General features: G+C 39.2%; 2 protein-coding genes across 3 annotated transcripts; one reads left to right on the top strand and one right to left on the bottom strand.

The window, feature by feature from the left end:
- Positions 1–242: 242 nt before the first annotated feature.
- Positions 243–6,373, bottom strand: LOC118823876. The gene is made up of 3 exons (XM_036593718.1): positions 6,245–6,373; positions 2,827–2,884; positions 243–1,282 (listed from the first exon to the last, which is right to left on the bottom strand). The coding sequence occupies exons 1-3, from the start codon at positions 6,371–6,373 to the stop codon at positions 813–815; spliced, it is 657 nt and encodes a 218-aa protein (XP_036449611.1). The 3' UTR covers positions 243–812.
- A 4,730-nt stretch (positions 6,374–11,103) lies between these two features.
- Positions 11,104–20,113, top strand: LOC118823919. Of its 2 annotated transcripts, XM_036593782.1 has the most exons (6): positions 11,104–11,215; positions 14,154–14,207; positions 14,777–15,109; positions 15,330–15,653; positions 16,529–16,825; positions 16,913–20,113. In XM_036593782.1, exons 3-6 carry the CDS (start codon positions 15,025–15,027, stop codon positions 17,140–17,142), a joined length of 936 nt encoding a protein of 311 aa, XP_036449675.1. In that variant the 5' UTR covers positions 11,104–11,215; positions 14,154–14,207; positions 14,777–15,024; the 3' UTR covers positions 17,143–20,113. The 2 variants fall into 2 exon arrangements, with proteins under 2 accessions (XP_036449675.1, XP_036449676.1); XM_036593783.1 differs by lacking the exon at positions 14,154–14,207 and having other exon boundaries at positions 11,124–11,215.

The raw sequence follows: 20,113 nt of genomic DNA on the forward strand, positions 1-20,113 counted from the left end.
ACTTTGTTATAATACCACTGACAGTTGACTGTGGAATGTTTAGTAGTGAGGAAATTTCACGACTGGACTTGTTGCACAGGTGGCATCCCTTCACTGTACCACGCTGGAATTCACTGAGCTCCTGAGAGCGACCCATTCTTTCACAAATGTTTGTAGAAGCAGTGTGCATGCCTAGGTGCTTGGTTTTATACACCTGTGGCCATGGAAGTGATTAGAACACCTGAATTCAATGATTTGAATGGGTGAGTGAATACTTTAGTCAATATAGTGTATTATATGAATATATTGGCAAAAAGTTATTTAATTAATAATATTCTGTAATTATCTAAATTTTTTTATAAGTTTTCTGACTCAACATCTGGCCTTTACTTCTGTAATGTGATGAATTCTGGATATTTTAAATATTAATTTTAGATATTGATGTTATCAGAACATGGTACAGCTTTCTCAGTCAGCTTAGACTCTTCTACGGCTCTTATCTTCATTCTGGACTCATCTAACATTTCTACATTTATATTCACAGCTTCATACTGATTATCTGAATTCTGGTTATCAGAGTTCCGTCATATTGCACTCTTTTCACTCATATATTTGTTACATAACTGGGTTATTATCGAAAATACTGATTCCAAATTCATGGACTGAAGTGTAAACGTGCACTGTGTGAGTCTCAGTAAACTGTGGAGTTCTACATGTTTATTACTGACTCATTAGGTCAGCTATCAGCCTGTCCAGCCTCACTGCAGCTGTGAAGAGAAATCAAAGGCTGGGCAGACTAAACATCACTAGTGGTGGACAGATCAGCGTAGAAGTTAGTAGTTTTGGAAATAGACGACATATTCCTCTGCGTCTCTTCTCCGCCTGCACCACCTCACGCACCTCACTATTAGTGACAGGACTAGAAGGCCAACGAAGATGCAGATTACGATGATAATATTTCTTACATTGTCAAAGTTATTAGGTGGACCTGGAGATGAGGTGTCTGTAGATGGAGGGAACACTTTTATGAAGAGAAAACTGACACCATGCTGTGTTTCTCTTTCCACCACAAAGAATAATCCAGTGTCCTCCATGGAGAGGTTCCTCAGCTCCAGGAAGTGCTGCTGTAGCTCTGTACGGTGTGAATAAGCTGCTCCACACTCCGTCTGCTCTTTCTCCACCTCACACACTCGTACAGAACCGTTCCCTCCAACAGGCAGGAACCTCACAATCACTGGAGATACAGGGTGGAGGGGGAGGAGCACAGAGCAACCATACTCTCCCACATACCGGCCCAAGGGATCTAACAAGCAGGAAAGGAACTGATGTTATAAGATGAAAGAAGCACAGACTAATATGTATCAGTGTTCTTATAGTTATTTGTAACAAGGTGGCTAGCCTATACCACGTGAGGATCAAACTGATGATCTCTGCATTAGAAACACAGCAAGCTATGGGATAAGCCACCAACCAGTCGCAGAGATGGACTCAATTGCAGAGCAGTAGAGACTCAAAAATGGAGGGAAAAAAGGAGAAAAGCAAGGTTGCCCCGAGCGAAACTCAAACTCAACACCTTGCAACGTGCAGTGAGCACGTTTATTCTATGCTACAACGCCAATGCTGAAAAGACCCTTGTAGAAGAGTTGATAAACAAAAGGGAGAAGGTTACTAAGGCCAAACAAAAGAAACACTAGAACAGTGTCTTCAAACAAAAGATTTCAGAAAACCAAGGGAGAAAAGTACACAGTCAACAGAAAAGTACACTAAGTTTTTTTGTTTGTTTTTTATGTAAGTACACAAAGTACACAGTCAACAGAAAAGTACACTAAGTTTTTTTGTTTGTTTGTTATGCTTACACAAAGAAAACAACTGGGACAGAATCCAGAGTTTGAGAAAACTCATCACCCGAGACAATACCATTTACCAGCTCAGCAGAGAGATGCGGCATCCATGATTTCCAAAAAGAATTTCATATTTTGATTCGTCGGCCCACAGGACACTTTTCCACTTCGCCTCAGTCCATCTTAAATGAGCTCAGACCCAGAGAAGGCGGCAGCGTTTTTGGATCCTGTTTTTATATTGTTTCTTCACAGAAAGTGGTGTTCTGAAATGTTCCTGAGCCCATGCAGTGATTTCCACTACAGAATCATGTCTATTTTTAATGCAGTGCTGCATGAGGGCCCAAAGATCACAGCCAGCCAGTATTGTTTTTCAGCCTTGTCCCTTACATACCGAGATTTCTCTGGATTATCTTTTAATGTTGTTATGTACAAAAGATGATGAAATCCCCCAGTTCTTTGCTATTTTACGTTGAGAAACTTTATTCTTGAATTGTTGCACTATTTGCCTGTGCAGTCTTTCACACATTGGTGAACCCCTCCTCATCTTTACTTCTGAAAGACTTCCCAGTCATGTTACTGACCTGTTACCTGTTAACCTAATTAGTTGTGAGATGTTCCACCAGGTGTCTTTTTTAGCATTACACAATTTTACCAGTCCTTTGTTGCTCCTGTCCCAACTTTTTTAAATTAAAATTTAAAATGTGTTATTGGCATTAAATTCAATATGGCATATATTTTTCAAAAAACAAAAAAAAATCTGAATTTCAACATTTGATATATTGTTTTTGCACTAATTTTAATTAAATGTAGGGTTAAAATGATTTGCACATCATTATACTTGCACATCATTGTAAATTGTAATCATTTAGTGACATCATAGCTAGATCACACTAAATCACAAACTGAATATAGCCAACTATAATATATACGTATGGTAATATATAATATATAAATGTAATATATGTGATATAATACACTTGTTTTTATAAGTTTCTCACATCCTTACCTGCCACTGTGTACAGTAACCCAAACCAGCATAGCTGCGTAATCACCATGATGAACTTCTGACAAAGAACAGATGTAATTCATATTAACTCATGTACCACGTTTTTTACTGCTGTTCAATCCTCCACCCACCACTAGCTCAGAAAAGGAGCTGCTTGGTACTCCACGCTATTAAAAAGCTTTCTTTAAAAATAAGACAATTTTGCTGATCTAACATAATTGAAGTGAAAAATGGCCAAAGCTAACCAGCTATCACACTCTTAACTCAACTCGTTAAAGTTCACTGAACTTGATTTACTGGCGTTGATTTAACACCTATCAGACCAACTTATTTAAGAAGCTTTAAAAGTCAACAGTGAAATAGCCAATCAAAGTAGGACAACTAACCAAAAGACAAAACAACAAACATGTACCAAGCGAAGACTGGCTAGGAGGACAGACAACACGGAGATGGTGAGTAAAATGAGAAGAAAGATACACCCAATATGTAAATAGGAGCCAGGAGCCAATTAAATCTTTAAATACAATAAATAATCAAAAAGTTTCCCCGAACTCAGAATAGTAGAGAAATATGGAGCACATATCACATTTTAATTATGACAGGTGTCATTTATTTGGGGATGTGTCTCGTGATTCCAACCGCAATCAGCAATCACATCAGACACAGTTCAGTGTCTTTATTTGACCTGATTGGCTGATTTAATCACCTTCATTCAGTGTTTTTGCTTTAAATACATTGTAAAAACAGATCAGTTCAATTACTACCAACTTGCAGAGCCAGTTCTATGTTTGTTAGTGTAGTAGACCAACGTCACATTTTAGTAAATTATTATTTTCAATATAGTTCAGATTGCTATAGGAAGTGCTTATGTGAACTGGCCTTTAGAATCAGAGCTACAAATCAGAATCATAACAGGGTTCAGTGCTAATGCCAAGATGTGCAATTAAAAGCTTTGTTCTTAGAGATATTTGAAACATTTATTCATTAACATTAACTGTGGTTCCTAATTGGTTATTTGCCTCTGCACTGTTAGCAGGTTGCTCTGCCCTAATGGATTATATATAAACACTGGGAGAGGATATATTGTTATAAATAAAGTGAACATGTTTCTTCTACAGTAAAAAGTGACAAACAGTTTATACAGTTTTTTGTAACTTTTGTAACTGACTAACTTTCTGACTGCCCAGTCAGAAATCTTGAGAGGAGCTCCTGCGTGTTGCTAGTTGATGGTCCAGTGATGTTCCATCCACTTGTGTATGACGGCCCCAGTAGTGCTTATAGGAACATTTAGAAGTTGAGAAATCCATCAGTATCCTGTGCCTTTGCTATGCTGCTCAACTGTCCTGTTGTGAAGGCCTTGGGAAAGCTCTTCTAGCCAACACTAAACACTAACCCAGTTTAAGTTCAGTACCACTTCCACTTAATTGCACTTAACTTTTTTATTTTTTTGGAATGTTATGATTTCTTTAGCAGTTTTATTGAGTTTATTCCAATGTCTGCTGTAAATCTCATGTGAATATCTGCATTAGAAATATGTTTAATAAAAAAAAAAAAGTTGACGTGTTGAATACTTATTTGCTCCACTGTATTTAACATAAAATACCAGGAAGAGACAAATGTAGAAAATTCTGATAATTCTATATTTAGAACCTTTTGAAAAGCTCTTTCTGTTTCTGATTACAGCTGCTCTTTAGCTTCCTTAGTCACGGTGTTTTAAGCCATAGTTGTGTGTTTGTGGGATGATGCAAACACCACACCCTTCAGAGAAATCCAGATGGGGGACCCAGAAACAAAAGCGAAAGAGCTTAAGCCGTTTTTTTTTGTGAATCTGAGCTGGAGCCTGTTTTATTTCAGTTTTCACTGAAGCAGAAGTAAAAACACTAAAGTAATTTGAGTCGGTTCTTACTGAAGATGAAGAAGCTAATTAAGGCTATTTGCATATTTGTATAGACCTGGTGTGTAATTTGAGTAGAAAACAGGGTCTATATAATATTTCTATGCACATGGCCATCTGTATAAGGGTCAATCTCCATTTGCAGTGGGAAACCATGTCTCAAAGTTTGCAGGGCTTATAAAAATGCCTAGAATATTAGCCACAGCTCCAAAAGTCAGTTTGTACATTTACAAAGTTGACCCTTATTTTTCTTTTTTTTTCTTTTTCATATTTTAACAGCTCATCACAAAACCAATTTAAACATTTGAAAAACCATGTTTACTATAAAACAATATTTTTAAGAGGTTTAACTTTGTTTAAAAAAAAATCCATGTTTACTTTTTATGTCATTGACGTTATACTACATTTAAAAAATATGCATTTTATTTTAAAAAGTTCATTTGTCACAGAGATTTTGGTTACTGGTGTTATCAGGACTCTTATATTACATTTGAACACAGTATTGTCAGCTCTATTAAAGTGCTTCTTTCCACCTCAAGGCATGCTCACTATAGGTCATTAATTTATTGATAATTTTGTTTATCTGGCAGCACATAACTTGTATGTGTCACCAGTGTTATGTGTTTTAATGGCTAGGTAATTAACATAATGCCATATATCATTATTATTACTGATTTTAGATAGATACACAAGGTCACATGACCGCCGATGACTTCAATTTACAAGAACAGTTTTAGCCAGAATGTGAACATATGTCACTAGAGTCACATGCAGAAAGAAGAGCTTCATTACAAACATATACAGTCACTGGTATTATATGAATGTGGTGTAACACCAGTGACAGTATGTTTGGAATGAAGCTCTTCATTCTGCATGTATGATAACAGGAGATGTTAATGGACATATTAAAATTATTTGGTTTTGGGATGAAAGAAATTGATTTTTTAAAAATGTATCCACCTGAATTCACAACCCAAATGGAGAATGACCCCTAATGGGCAGCAGTGTGTAAGCTTTTTATACCCATCCTGTGGTTTAAATAATGATCTCTGACCATGTAAGACACTGTTAAAAATAGTTGCTGTACAGTTACATTTTTTCTTCATCAAGGTACAAACAATGTAAATGTTCCCTCAAAGGTACAACAGTGTTTTTAAGGTTCAACTGTGAACCTTAAATACATTTTTCCAGGTGAAAAGTACATATTTGTACCTTTTTATAATCTAATGTTTTAAAACAGAGCAATATAATAAAAAGCCTGGAGGCGAGGCGGGGTGTGTGGAGTCAATACAACTTAGAAAATATCATTTCAGTGGATTACAGTACAATTATGTTCCCTAACTAAAGGTACTGAGATGTACCCTTGAGGGAACCACCCCAGTGACAAGAGGGGAACTGCCCCAGTGAGTTCAGTACCTTTTTTCCGATAATGTAGGCTATAAGAAAAATATCTGACCAACACATCACGGAACTAATCACTACTACAGCTCTCTACTGAAAGTGTAATCAACAGAACAGTCTCACCTTCCTCAGTAGCTCCTCTGTGAGGCGGTATAGGTAGAAGTGTGTCAGTGCTGTAAGAGGGTCTAATATAGCTGCGTCTACCTGCTCCAGACCTGTTTTACCTGCTGTTCCTCTTTTTAACAGCATCATCAAGTAGGGTCATAAGTCCTCCCACACAAGTAAAGTGGACCCCTGTAAATACACTCAGGGTCAGTCATTCTGGCTTCACCCAAACAGTGCAGTATTAGTCCAGGGAAGAATTGAGCTACATATTGCATTTTATGTATAATATACTGTTTATGTACAGGAGCCAGTATTTTAATTCTGTAGCACACTTTAAAAATCATACACAAAAATCGTACTTAAGTTCATGCATGAAAATGAATCATCTAGTACTTTGGCCATAATGTTTCAATAACAGTACATTTATTTGATGCACTTTTCAGAGCTCACTGTACAAAATGCTTAAAAATAGTGACATTTAAATGTGGTGTAGTGACAGTAGAAGTACTGATTACCCATCAGCCTGAGTACAAAGAGAAAACAGTGAGTTCAGATTTTGAAACATTATCAATATTTGTTCAGGGTTCAGATTCAGAGTTCACTGGATTGGACACAAATTCATTATTTGTCTCTGTAGTGTCTGCCCTGCGATGGACAGGTGGCCTGTCTGGTTTGTCCTGCCTTCCACCCAATGACTGCTGGGATAGGCTCCAGCTCCCCCCGCGACCCAGAGGGATAAGCGGCTTAGAAGATGTGAAGATGTAGTTGTAGATTTGTATTTATATAGCGTATCTAGGGCGGCATGGTGGCGCAGTGGGTAGCACTGCCGCCTCTCAGCAAAGAGGGGCTGGGTATGATTCCCGGCTGGGGAATTGTGTCTGTGAATTGTGGGACCATGACATAGACTTCCATTCATTTCCTGAAGACTTACTCAAACCTTAACTTTAAGGACCTTCTTTGACACTGTGGTGCCATCAGTCATCTTTTATGGAGTGGTCTGCTGGGGCAGCAACATCCCACCTGCGGACAGGAAGAGACTTGACAGACTCATTAAGAGGGCCCCCTAGATCCAGTGCAGGTGGTGGGAGACAGGAGGATGTTAGCCAGACTAGCGTCCATGCTGGAGAACAGCTCCCACCCCTTGCATGACACTCTGGCAGCACTGGGCAGCTCCTTCAGTGATCGCCTGTTTCACCCCAAGTGTGTGAAGCAGGCTATCACAGGTCCTTCCTTCCTGCTGCTGTTAGACTGTTCAACCAGCACTGCTCCCAGTAGAGCCCTCCTCCACCCCCATTAGACCTCACACACCTACAACCCTGAAAACCCTGAATTCATCACCATTTCCTGTGTGCAATATAATCAATGCTCCATGTGGTATACATGTAAAATATCCTTACAGAGTAAAGATTTTTTGCTTTTTTATTTAGAATTGTTTATATTGTTATTTTTGTGCATAGAGATTATGTGAAGGATAGAGTTTATATTTTTCATCTTTTTTATCTTTAAGATTATATATATTATCTATATAGTAACAAGTAACAAGCTGTAACCATGTTAAGTAATTAATAAGGTTAATTACTTTGTTAATTCTCTTCTTGTTACTCTTTTCTTGAGTGCCTTGCTCTCCCTTTGCTGCTGTAGCACTGAGAATTTCCCCACTTTGGGACTAAATAAAGGATTATCGGTCACACTTTATTTGGATGGTCCTCTATAGATGCTCTACAGATATTTAAATCATAAACAAACTTTCTGGTGATGTTCAGTTGATTATCTACAACAGTATGGTTAGAGTTAAGGTTAGGAGTAGATGTAGGTTTTGCCTTGAGGTTAGGATTAGGGATAGATGTAATAAAGTCTTTCACACTCAACTTCATGTTCAGTTGCATTTAATGACTATTTAGTTGAATGTTATTTAAAGATATACTGAACATTTACAAAGAGTCTACAGTGGACTACTCACCATTCACTGTTTGTTACATTTTGGCTTACTAATCTTGTTCTTCATCTTTCGAGTTGCCTTTTTTCACTGAATATTTAATTATTACCTTAATTCATTACCAACTGCACTCATAACAGGTTTTTTAGATTTTTTTCCCATTTTTTACTAACCTTTACTTTTCTCTGTGGACGCTGAGGAAAGGTCAGCCGCTGCTGAATGCAAGCTCCGGATGCCAAGCAGAGAGTTGCAGCAGCTGGATCGGCAGATCACGGCTCTCCTGGAACAGCAGACTGAGCTCCACAAGCGGAAAAATCCCAGGGCAACTTGTATAAATTTGCTATTCATTTTCAAAATAAAATAGACCTGATAAGACAGAGCGTAGCTCAGCTGACTGAAACAAGCTACTGTAATGTTCCTGATAAACCTCCTACATCAGTAATGACATCTGACATCTATCAGTTATCAGGAGCTTACAGCTTTCATACACAAATTAAATTTGTCCACATGTGATCTTGATCTCGTTCCCACTTCACTCAGTGGTCCCTGGAAATTTTTCACAGGGGTGCCTAGATGAGGCCACTGGAAATCTTGGGGTAGCACCAAAACCAAAAGTCAAAACCGAATTTCAGGAATTCTATTATGCTGTTGTAGTTTATAGACTAGTTGAGAACTGTGAATGATCCTCCTGGTTTACTGCCTAAGATCCAGAGGAGGCTGGTGGACTTCTTCTGATCTGGACATCACTGACTATAGGCTGCCGTTCTCTATCTACCCTCTCACCCATGCTATAACATGTCATACTATAATGTGTTAAAATGTGTTATAACGCGCTATTAGGTCATAATGTGTTAGAATGTGTTATAACGTGCTATTAGGTCATAATGTGTTAGAATGTGTTATAATGTGCTATTAGGTGATAATGTGTTCTAATGTGCTATAATGTGCTTCAGTGTCATATTATGCTAGTTTAATGTGCTTTAATGTATTATGGTGTGCTATAATGTGGCATAAGACAACAATATACACTATGTGGCCAAAAGTATGTGGACCTCCTAATGATTGAGTTCAGGTGTTTCAGCCACACTCATTACTGACAGGTGTATAAAATCAAGCACACAGCCTTGCAGTCTGGATAGACCAACACTGGCAGTAGAATGGGTCGCACTGAAGAGCTCAGTGACTTTAAACGTGGCACTGTCATAGGATGCCACCTCTGACACAAGTCAGTTTGTGAAATTTCTGTCTTGCTAGATCTGCCCCTGTCAACTGTAAGTGCTATTATTGTGAAATGGAAGCATCTAGGAGCAGCAACAACTCAAACACGAAGTGGTGGACCACGCAGAGTGGGGCCGCCAAGTGCTGTAAAAAACTCTTCTCCTCTGCTACGTCACTGACTACAGAGATCCAAGCTGCCTCTGGACTAACATTGATGAGCTTGGTGTGGAGGAACTCAAGTGGCCCTCACAGAACCCTGATCTCAACCCCACTGAGCACCTTGGGGATGAACTAGAACAGAGATTGTGAGCCAGGCCGTCTCGTCCAATATCAGCGTCTGACCTCACAAATGCTCTTCTGGATGAATGGCCACAAATTCCCACAGACACACTCCAAAATCCTGTAGAAAGAGTGGAAGCTGTTATATCTGCACAGGGGGACCAACTTTATAGTAATGCCTATGGATTTAGAATGAGAATAAGCCCATTCAGGTGTCCACATACTTTTGGCCATATATGTATATATCGGAGGAAGTGATTAAGAACAGGGAGAAGCGATTATAAAAAGAGGGAAGTGATTAAGCCCACTGTAATGACCAGAAAGCATTAAGATAAACTTTGTTGGTGCAGATTTTTAACATATTTGAGTAAAATCTAAAATAAAACCACAAACTCCATCCTAAAACAACGTCACATGTCTGTATTACTCTCAAATTATTTTAGACTTCACTTTTCTAAAATTATTTTTAGCAGTTGCAGTTAACCATTCTCCATGTACCCCACCAGATAGTGCTCATAGACTTGAATATGTGCTTTCTGACACGCTGTAGCTTCAAGTAGCCTATGTTTATATACAGCGAGGTGAAGGAGTTCAGGTGTGATCAGTTAGTACTCAGGTGATGCTGATCTTGATAGTGGTAGGTGATTGGCACATGATGGGGGAGTGCGTGTCACAAGATCCTCCAGGGGATTCTGGCAGTTGGAGTCCATAGACAGTCCATGGACGTGCTGTGCTGGGGTTTATGGACTGCAGGGCCAGAGGGAGGTGTGTCAATGAGATATGTATTTATATGTATAAAACACGTATTTACCATGTTCCTATAGTTGTATGAGATGTGTTTGTTAAATCTTTCATGAATCTTTTAGTCATTCAGAGTGGTACAGTGTGAAACGTTCCATTCTAGAGAAACTTACGAAGTCAGAACTGTTCACAATGGTGGTGATAGGAACCAGACATCCACCTCTAAAAGCTCCCTTACAGAAAGTTACTACATGAAATGGTTATGAATTCACTGCCTGATGTCTGAGACATTGTTTTACGATAGTTTTGAGAACTTAAACTCCATTCACGGTGGAGGGATACATAATATGCAGGGCGCTGTGAGACAAAATAGTCCCCAAAGAATTTATATTATTTCAGATTTTCCACTATTTTCCGTCATCAACATTCTATATAAATTCAGAAGACTCGTGTAGGTTCACTGGTGGTTTTGGACAGTAAATAAAATGTCCATATTTGTGTTGTAGTCATGGTGACCCCTGGTTCCTATCACCACCTATAGAAATCAGTCAGTCCCTCAGTCATGGGGAAAAATATGAAAAATGGGTGGGTAAGATCTGGATCTCACCTGATCTGGATGTGTTTCCAGTCAGGTCCTCAGGGGGTGCTATGGAGTTTATTTCTGTAACCAAAACAAAGTCATGCCTTTCACATGACTTGAGCCAAAGAGGAAGTAAACAGGGTTAAAAAGTTAAAGAGCTCTTTGTTTCCTCAGAACATCTGATCAAACGCAGAGGAGCAGAATCCAAACCACCTGCACAGGTTTAGAACGATATGTAAGAACTTTCTCTTTCTTATCTTTCAAATAGCTGCTTATAATGACTTAGTGAGGTGTTTTGCTCTTTATTCTTGTTCTCTGTGTGAAAAAGTGCTGTCAGCAGTAGAAAAGTTACAGCTTTTACTCTGTTTTGCTTTGCTGAGTGACATAAATCATCACAGTCAGAAGTTTGGTATCACACCACTGCTTTCTCAGAAACTATTTAACCCAGTAGTGTGTTATAAAGCATTGTGGAAGCTGTTCATACAAAACTCCTGCTTTAAATGATGATTTTTTGAGTCCTGAAAGGTCACCAAGCTCGAGAGCAAAACAAGTAAAGCTTTAGTCCAGATCCAGTGCATTCACATTGTTTTTATTCTCATTTCACATTATGAAATTTCACATTTATTATACAAAGCCAGGCATCCATTTAAACGCAGATTATTTACTGTTTGCTCTCAGTGTTGTGTTGTTAAAGGGCAAATCTGTTGACTTCCTCCTGCTTTCACTTTCGCAGTATATGCAGTATTACAACAAAAGCGTTTACAAATGAGGCTTAATTAGGGTTATGGTTATTTATACACCCTTAATTATTCTTAAAGGCCATAGCTACATTTTATCTAACCCTAACCTACATTACAATAAGTCTTTATAGTCTCTTAAAAAAACAGGAAGCAGCTTTTTATAAATATATAAACACAATTTTGGGGTCTGATTAAGTTAATTGACCCCCTGTGTCTCCAAGTTATCTATTTATACTTTCAGTAACTCCTTTATATGCTGTTCTTTAATCCTCCTTGATATTTATTTTTGTGTAAGCTGCTAGTAGAGTTGCACCAGCTGGGTGTGGTCATATGACACTTCAGTGAGTCTGATGCAACTTCTACTACTAATGAAGCCAGTAAAGAAAGAGAGAGAGAGAGAGAGAGAGAGAGAGAGAGAGAGAGAGAGAGAGAGAGAGAGAGATAGAATTGAAAAAGCATTGTGTTTTGTGTACCATCCAAATGTGGCAACAACAAAAATATCTCTCACACACAATTGTTATACTACAACGGCGTAATAGGCCCACTGTTAATAAAAATAAAAATAGCAGACTTCGAAAATAAAGTCGTAATATTTTGAGAAAAAAAAGTCTTACTATTTTGAGGAAAAAAGTCATAATATTTCGAGAAAAAAAAGTCATAGAATTACGACATTAAAGTGGCATTAATACCAGGAAAGGTTGCAATATTGTGGCCAATGGCTTTGCAAAGGGAAGGCAGCACCTCCTTGTGTTAAAATGAGGGGCGTTGAGTAGGTAAAGTTATACTTTCATATCGATTTCACCCATAAAGACATACTCAGTCTCCCTGTCTCTGCTGGCACATCAGCACCAGCCTGTTGTAGAATATGAAACGGCTGAGCAGGAAACTGTGTTTATCTAGAATAAAGAACAAGACAGACTCGGAGGAAACTGTCTGTCTGTTTTGTTGAAGGAGAATCGCAGGCAGGGTCGTCTACACGGCTATCGGGTTACATCTCTGTGCCATTCAAAGAGGGCATGTAGTTTCACAGACAGTGAGAATGATAATCAAAATGATGGATCCACAAGCAGACAGGAGTGAGTGGAACTCCGGCACCAGTACAGCAACCGAGACCCCAGCGCATTATGGCAGCCCACTTTTTTTTCTTGAAATAATAGTACTTTTTATCTCAAAATAGTATGACTTTTTTCTTGAAATATTGCGACTTTATTCTCGAAGTCTACTATTTTTATTTTTATTAACAGTGAACCTAAAACGCTGTCATAGTTATACAGGCTTTACACAAATAGTACAGATAAAACTGCTTAGGCTGTATTTCCTGTAGGCTCGTATTTCCTCTCAATCGTCTGTGTTATTGCATCAGCCCTCACTGCAGGCAGAACAGTGTTCTCACTGGACTCCAGTTACAGTGCACCATTACTTACTGTAGAAATTAAAATTTTCAAGCTCATATTATAAACACTAAATTTCACACACACACACACACACACACATATATATATATGTGTGTATATATATATATATATATATATATATATATACACACACACATACACACATGTATATATATGTATGTATAGTGAAATTTAGTTTTAACTGTTTATCATCTACAATTATTATACACAGTTTATCACGTTTTATTCTACACGTACCTTACATTCTTACATATAAACTACATGGCAGTATGATTATTCTCAGTCTATAAAACAACATATCCTGTTGTGTTTAAGTAGAAACCTTTAGGGTAACTGGAATTACAAAATTATCTAAACTGAGTTTTCTGTAATGCCGTTAAATACTTCTATAATCATCTGACTGAATTTACCTTTTTGTAAGTTAGAAAATGGGAAAGAGCAGATTATAATAACACGTTTCACATTCATTAATTAATACTTCACTATTTTTTTTTTTATTTCCAAAGGTGTAGGTGTGAAATGATAATATACATTTTCATACCACCAGTTGCTGTGTCAGTATTGATACCAGTTCCTACACAGTACTGGGGGGATATTTGCAACATTATTATATGAATAAATAAGTGAAACATCAGTCATTAAAATGATAATTAATTAATAAAATTCAAGTTTTATTCATAACCTCCATTCATGACCAAACTCATCTGAATGGTTGTGAATGGAGGTTCTGAATAAAACTTGAATTGTATTAATTCATTATCATTTTAATGATTTACTTTTTACTTATTTATTTATATAATAATGCTACAATAATCCCTCTATAATACGGCCCTACAGATCCAATAAACGTCTGGATTTATTTACATAATGCGCTTGGTTTTTGCTTCTACTAACACAAATGTGCTACTGTCACTAGTCAATCCAGATGGTAGGACAGAGGTACAGTGTCTCTGTCTGACTTTAAACCCTCAGGTGCACTATAATCTATAATATAATCACATAAGTGTTCTTTCTAAAGGTACACTGTACATCATGATGGCTGCATTACTCAGCATATTGTATGCAGTCTCAGGTGAGAACATTAGATATTTTTGCTTTCTGTGTCTGTGTTCTATTTCAGTATGCCATTAACTGATAATGGATTAAGTTAAGAATTCCAGCATAAACCTCAATATGTGCTAGAACAGTTCCCCATCCCAGTCCTGGTGACCCTTTGCTCTGCACATCTTTACTCTACACCAGTGGTCACTAACTCTCCTCCTGGAGATCTACTTTCCTGCAGAGTTTAGTTCCAACCTGCATCTAACGTACTGCTCCTGTTGCCTCACACTAAAGCCTCCAGGCAATCAAAAACCTCTTATTAATCAGCTGGAGCAGTTGTGGCAGACTGTGTTTGGAATGACAGTCTGCAGAAAGGTAGATCTCCAGGACCAGGGTTGGAAACCACTGCTCTACACACCCTGACCCAGCCAACAAGGAGCTTCTTGATTAGCTAACGAGTTGAATCAGGCATGCTCAGTAAGAAAAAGCACAACACTCTGCACAGTGTTGGGCCACCGGGACTAAGATTGGGAACCCCTGTGCTAGAAGACTGCAAACTTGCACACTTCTGTTTAATGCGATCGTCTAATCTGCCACTAGGGGTGCTGTCAGCAGCTTTGGTTACTTTACCTGACATTAAGCCAGGAGGCTCCATCACCCTCCCCTGTAAACTCCTTGAAGACCTACCTGTGGAGCAGCTGGATGTGCGCTGGCTGCTGGGTGAACATCTGGTCATCAAACTGAACCGAACCCAGATCATCTACAGCATCAGCTACAGGAACAGGACCGAACTACCAGCAAGGGGTGCCAGCGTGGCGATTTCTCCCTGACCATCACACACACACAGCATGGGAGACAGCGGAGTGTATCGATGTGTGATCTTCAGAGAGGAGCAGGAGCTCAAACTCGCAGAGATACAGCTTTCAGTGGAAGGTAAGACAAGAACATTAAATGTAAGTTTACAGTTGGTTGAACTGAAAAAGTCGGAAACGTGGATGTTCAAATCATCACAAAAAGCATTTGGTGGTAAAATGTAAATGCATTGTGAAAACCTAAAACTAAACACTTAGTCCAAAGATACATGAATACTTACATATTTCACATATATAAAGAATATTCATATCTATCACTCTCTCTCACCCCCCATCCCCAGTCCCCCATTCTCCCAGTGCTGTGTTTGTTAAAGTAGGGGATGAAGTGGTTCTTCCATGTTTTGGTCGTGTGGACTGGGTGGATTCAGAAGCTGAGTTTGTGCAGTGGAAGAGGGGCTGGACAGTTCTAGAGTGGGTACAGGGTTCTCTGTATGTGGATCCTCAGTTTACAGACAGAGTATCACTGCCCAAAGACAGAATCCTTCAGGATAACATCTCCCTTGTGCTGAAGAACGCTCGCCATGAAGACCAGGGACTTTACATGTGCTTCTTCAGGAAGGACAAAGACATCAGACTTGCTGCCCAGATTAATCTCACTGTCACAGGTAAACATGCTCAAACAAGGATGGGTGATTCAAATAACAGCAGAGGAAGTGGGACAGAGTGTGACAGGGCGGAACAAGAGGCAAGGCGAAGGGAATGAGAAGAAGAACAGGTTCGGACAGGAGGTGGAATGGGGTGGGACAGAGCAGTATACAATGTGGGACTGGAGTGGGACAAGGGTGGGAAAGAGTAGGACAGGAGATGGGAAAGAAAAAGGGTATAGTCGGATGGAGTGGACCAGGAGGGCATGTTGGGATGGAATGCGACAGGAAGGGCATGTTGGGATGGAGTGGGACAGGAGGGGTATGGTGGAATGGAGTGGGACAGGAGGGGTATGGTGGGATGGTGTGGGACAGGAGGGGTATGGTGGAATTGAGTGGGACAGGAGGGGCGTGGAGGGATGGAATCTGGACAAGAGGGGCATGGAGGGATGGAGTGGACCAGCAGGGTTATGGTGGGATGGAGTGGGACAGGAGGGGCATGGTATGACAGAGTGACACAGGAGGGGCATGGAGAGATGGAGTGGGACCAGGAGGGGCATGGTGGGATGGAGTGGGACAGGAAGAGGTATAGGAAGGGATGGGAGAAGCGGGTAGGTTAGGACAGGGTGAGGACAGGAGAAGGGGCAGGGTAGGAGGGAGATGGACAGGAGGAGAGACAAGGCACACAGGGCAGGACAGAGTGGGGCAGGAGAAGGCAGTGATGCCTAGAAATACAATGTAAATCAGTTAAGCTCTTTACCGATATTTCACTTGTTTAAAGCAGTTCTGTAACTTTTTTATTAGAAATCTGTTTAATTTATGACTGAGATGGTTAAGTGGAGTTGACTCTGGGCAACTGAGAGCTGTGCATTACTAGTTCCTTGTCTGTTTGTTAGATCACATGACCTGGGAGGAGGTGGGGTTTGGATCCTCGGTGCTCCTCCCCCTCTACACTGTATCTCCAGTGATTGTGAGCTTCCTGCCTGATGGAGGGAACGGTTCTGTACGAGTGTGTGAGGTGGAGAAAGAGCAAATGAAATGTGAAACAGCTCTACACACCCATTGCATGGCTCTCAAGAACCACTCCCTGGAGCTGAGGAACCTGTCCATGAAGGATTCTGGAACGATCTCAGTTATCATGAGGGAAACACAGCGCACTGTCAGTGTTCACTTCATACACGTCTTGCCTGCAGGTACATCAGTCCTCCTGTAGCCTTTTATACACCCAGCAGAACATCTTCATTCAGCACGTCTAACTCTCTGATTCCTCTCACCTCCAGGTAACGCTGTGCTACATGCAGACTCACTAACGGTGCTGATAATAATGGTACCCATTTTACTGCTGGTGCTGGGTTTCATGCTCACCAGGCTTATGATTGTGCTGAAGCGGCGGAGGAGGGGATGTCTAACTGTGGAACGGGAAACTGAAGGTCATTGTCTCAACCACATCGTCACCAGCAGTAAATCATCCAGCATTAATAATGTGCAGCTTGCCAACGGCATCATTTAAACAACAACTGTTTACTCCGAGTGAAAATTACTCTCATTTACATTTGTTATTCATATTTACCATTCATTTCTAAAGCCTTTATAAATGGTTCATATTTAGACCTAAAGCTGATGCTAGCTGTACATACAAACTACTCTGATACTGTTGAACAAGTAGACATTACTGATATTTGGTAATTTGGTATACTGTACTATTAAATGGAAACGTTATCGTGGAGCCTTTAAAATACCCTCACCGCATTTTAGTCAAACAAGTTGCAGTTTCACTAGAAGGATTATTAGAGACACAGATCAGCTCTGCTTTTAGAAGCTCCCACTACACACTGCCACGCTCTAAAGACCAAAACCTCAGTAAACACACCCAAAGAAACACAGCTTTGTTTAACCACCAGCTCAGCAGACTGCTAACAAGCAAATCCAGTAATATTAAGCTTCTGAAGTCCGTTGCTGGAGCTGGGTAGAATTAAACAGTTAGCTTGGTGTTAATTTAATATGGGAAAAGCCACAAATGAGCACTATTGCAGCAGTGATCAAACAAACACTACATATAAAGTAGAGGTTTCCACATGACGAACATCCATGACATGCATGGATGACACATTTCTGATTAAATGATTAAATAAGATAAGAGATGACTCTTATAAGATAAGAGATGACTGGTAGATCCCCTGCTTGGTCGCAGTGCTCCATGGCAGCTCCTGTCCTAAGCTATGATAATTATGCACACGGTGAGCATTAATATGTGAAGTTTTAGGTTTAGTGATCATTTTATTGTACATATATGTCCACTTGCATAGTACTACTATTTATAGACAATAATAATACAGTTTGTTTAGCTCTAATTATGTATTTTTTAAAAGCAATATCATGATAATATCATAAACCTTCATAAAAGATTAGGTATTTATTGTGATATAAGCATTTTTATCGGCACATGTCTTCTACCAGACTTTTGCGGCATTTATGGGTTCAGGCCACATCGTCAGTGCAGAACGATTGATTGGAACAGTTCCCAAAAGCATTTTAGCATTTCAGGAACTTCCACACTCAGCTGTGTAGTTCAGGGTCATGGTTGATTTGATCAAATAAGCAGGCAGCTACTTCACCACTGAATGAGAGATCCCTGTTTCTGAGTGAGTTTTAAGGCTGTGAATGAGTTTGCTGATAGACCTGCACACCTATCAGAAGTACATACTGACCCTCTCAAACAACCCTGCTGTACTAAAGGTTCTCAGGTGAACATGAATTATGCAATGTGAGATGATCAGATCATCACTAAAGCAGTGACCAGAGAAAAGTGTCCTACCTGCTCAGTGTGAACACAATAACAGTGAAAATCTGTCATCAGGGCAGTTATTGATCAGCTGTGAGAGTCTGATCACTCTGCGCTCAGTAATCATTACAGCTCACTGTGATAAACTCCTTTACTGAGCGAACTGCTGAGCACACTGGTCAAAACCTTAAAGCTGTTAATTTTGCTTAATTGCTGCAAAAAGTGGCTCGTCAAAAATACTTCATGTGGTAACAAGCAGTTAAACTAGTTTTATTCAGCTCATAAATTACATTGAAAGAATTGTTCATTCAGAGTGTTTATTTAGGTTGAATAAAACGACTTAATTTACTTCTTACCATATTAAGTCATTTTTTTAGGTTGATCTGACAAGCTATTTTTTACGGTGATGGGGCAGCAAACACTGCTTTAATAAACTAGCAAAACACAGCTAACATCAACATTGATATAGTACAGTGCTTTTGTGTTGTTGTCATGCTCTGAGTGGATCATATAAAGATTTGAACCAGTACATTAATGTTGAGTTTATGCTATTGGTTTATGCTGGTCTAGTGCCGGTTACCCAGCATGGTCATACTGGTTGACCAGCATACCAGCATCCATAACACAATATATGCTGGTTTTACTGTGTGCTGTATCTTCAGCTGCTACAGAGCACAAAGCAATGGAAGCCTAAATGACCCTGCTGAAAAAGGACCATTAGAAACCTCTAGGATTGAAACCTAGTGGTTTTTGTATCTAATGGCAATTGGCTTAATGGTTTCCTATAGAGACCACTACAGGTGTTTCCTGTAGAAAGTCTTTAGATCCCATTAGAAAACCATCAAAAGCATTTAGAATCAGCCTTTGGTCACCTGTTAAACCATTAGGATTTTTTACACTATGAAAATGGGGAGTGACTTCTATATATTAATGTTAATGCACTGAAAACAGTGATGCATTTCATTTACTTGTTTCAAATGTGTGTTTATTCTCATAAGCTGATAAATGAAATGCATCAGCTCAGTTTTGTCTTTCGGTTACTTAATTATGTTGAGTAAGTTTAATACCAGCGCCAAAGAGTAAAACAAAAGGAAACCACTGTTAAGTATATATTATACAATGAGAGAGAACAATCAGCAGCCCCACTCTGGCGTGTGAAAGCATTACTGTGCTGTATTTGTTCTGTATGAAATGCCTTTCCTTCTGCGGAACCCCAAAAAGACAGCTGTTAGAAATCTGTAAATGCTGTAAATATTTCAGTGTGTTAGTGTTAGACCTGTATATGACACATTTCTGTTGCATAGTTACTTTTGTTTTCTTTACTGTGTAAAGAAAAAAAAATGCATCATCAAACATAAAACAGCCTGGCTGACCTGAACTGGCCTGGGTTGCTTTAATGTCTATTACTGCCCTCTCTTCAGTGTTTATGTGTATTTACTTTGGCTTTATGCAACCTTTTTCAGATGCTGCTGTTTACAATACATACATTGTGTTAGAATTTCTGATAAACGGACCAACAGAAATGATCCAAAATTACTTGGAAATGAATTTTATCTTCCAATACAAGTTAAGAATGTTTTTCTTTCTTCTGTGAAGTTACTGTTTTGGAGAAACGAGGTTTACATAATCGTTTATACATAAACGATTATGTATAGATGTGTTTGTATTCATGACATAATAAATATTTATATCATTTTTA

The sequence above is a fragment of the Colossoma macropomum genome, unplaced genomic scaffold (assembly GCF_904425465.1).
Source record: "Colossoma macropomum unplaced genomic scaffold, Colossoma_macropomum, whole genome shotgun sequence".
Lineage (NCBI taxonomy): Eukaryota > Metazoa > Chordata > Actinopteri > Characiformes > Serrasalmidae > Colossoma > Colossoma macropomum.

Excerpts from the sequence above, each read along its gene's own strand:
- LOC118823876 (XM_036593718.1), bottom strand. The coding sequence starts at position 6,373 with ATGATGCTGTTAAAAAGAGGAACAGCAGGTAAAACAGGTCTGGAGCAG. Across the intron at positions 2,885-6,244 it reads CAGAGGAGCTACTGAGGAAG|AAGTTCATCATGGTGATTAC; the intron begins GTGAGACTGTTC and ends GTTCTTTGTCAG. Across the intron at positions 1,283-2,826 it reads GTTACTGTACACAGTGGCAG|ATCCCTTGGGCCGGTATGTG; the intron begins GTAAGGATGTGA and ends CCTGCTTGTTAG.
- LOC118823919 (XM_036593782.1), top strand. The coding sequence starts at position 15,025 with ATGGGAGACAGCGGAGTGTATCGATGTGTGATCTTCAGAGAGGAGCAG. Across the intron at positions 15,110-15,329 it reads GATACAGCTTTCAGTGGAAG|TCCCCCATTCTCCCAGTGCT; the intron begins GTAAGACAAGAA and ends CCCCATCCCCAG. Across the intron at positions 16,826-16,912 it reads CATACACGTCTTGCCTGCAG|GTAACGCTGTGCTACATGCA; the intron begins GTACATCAGTCC and ends TCTCACCTCCAG.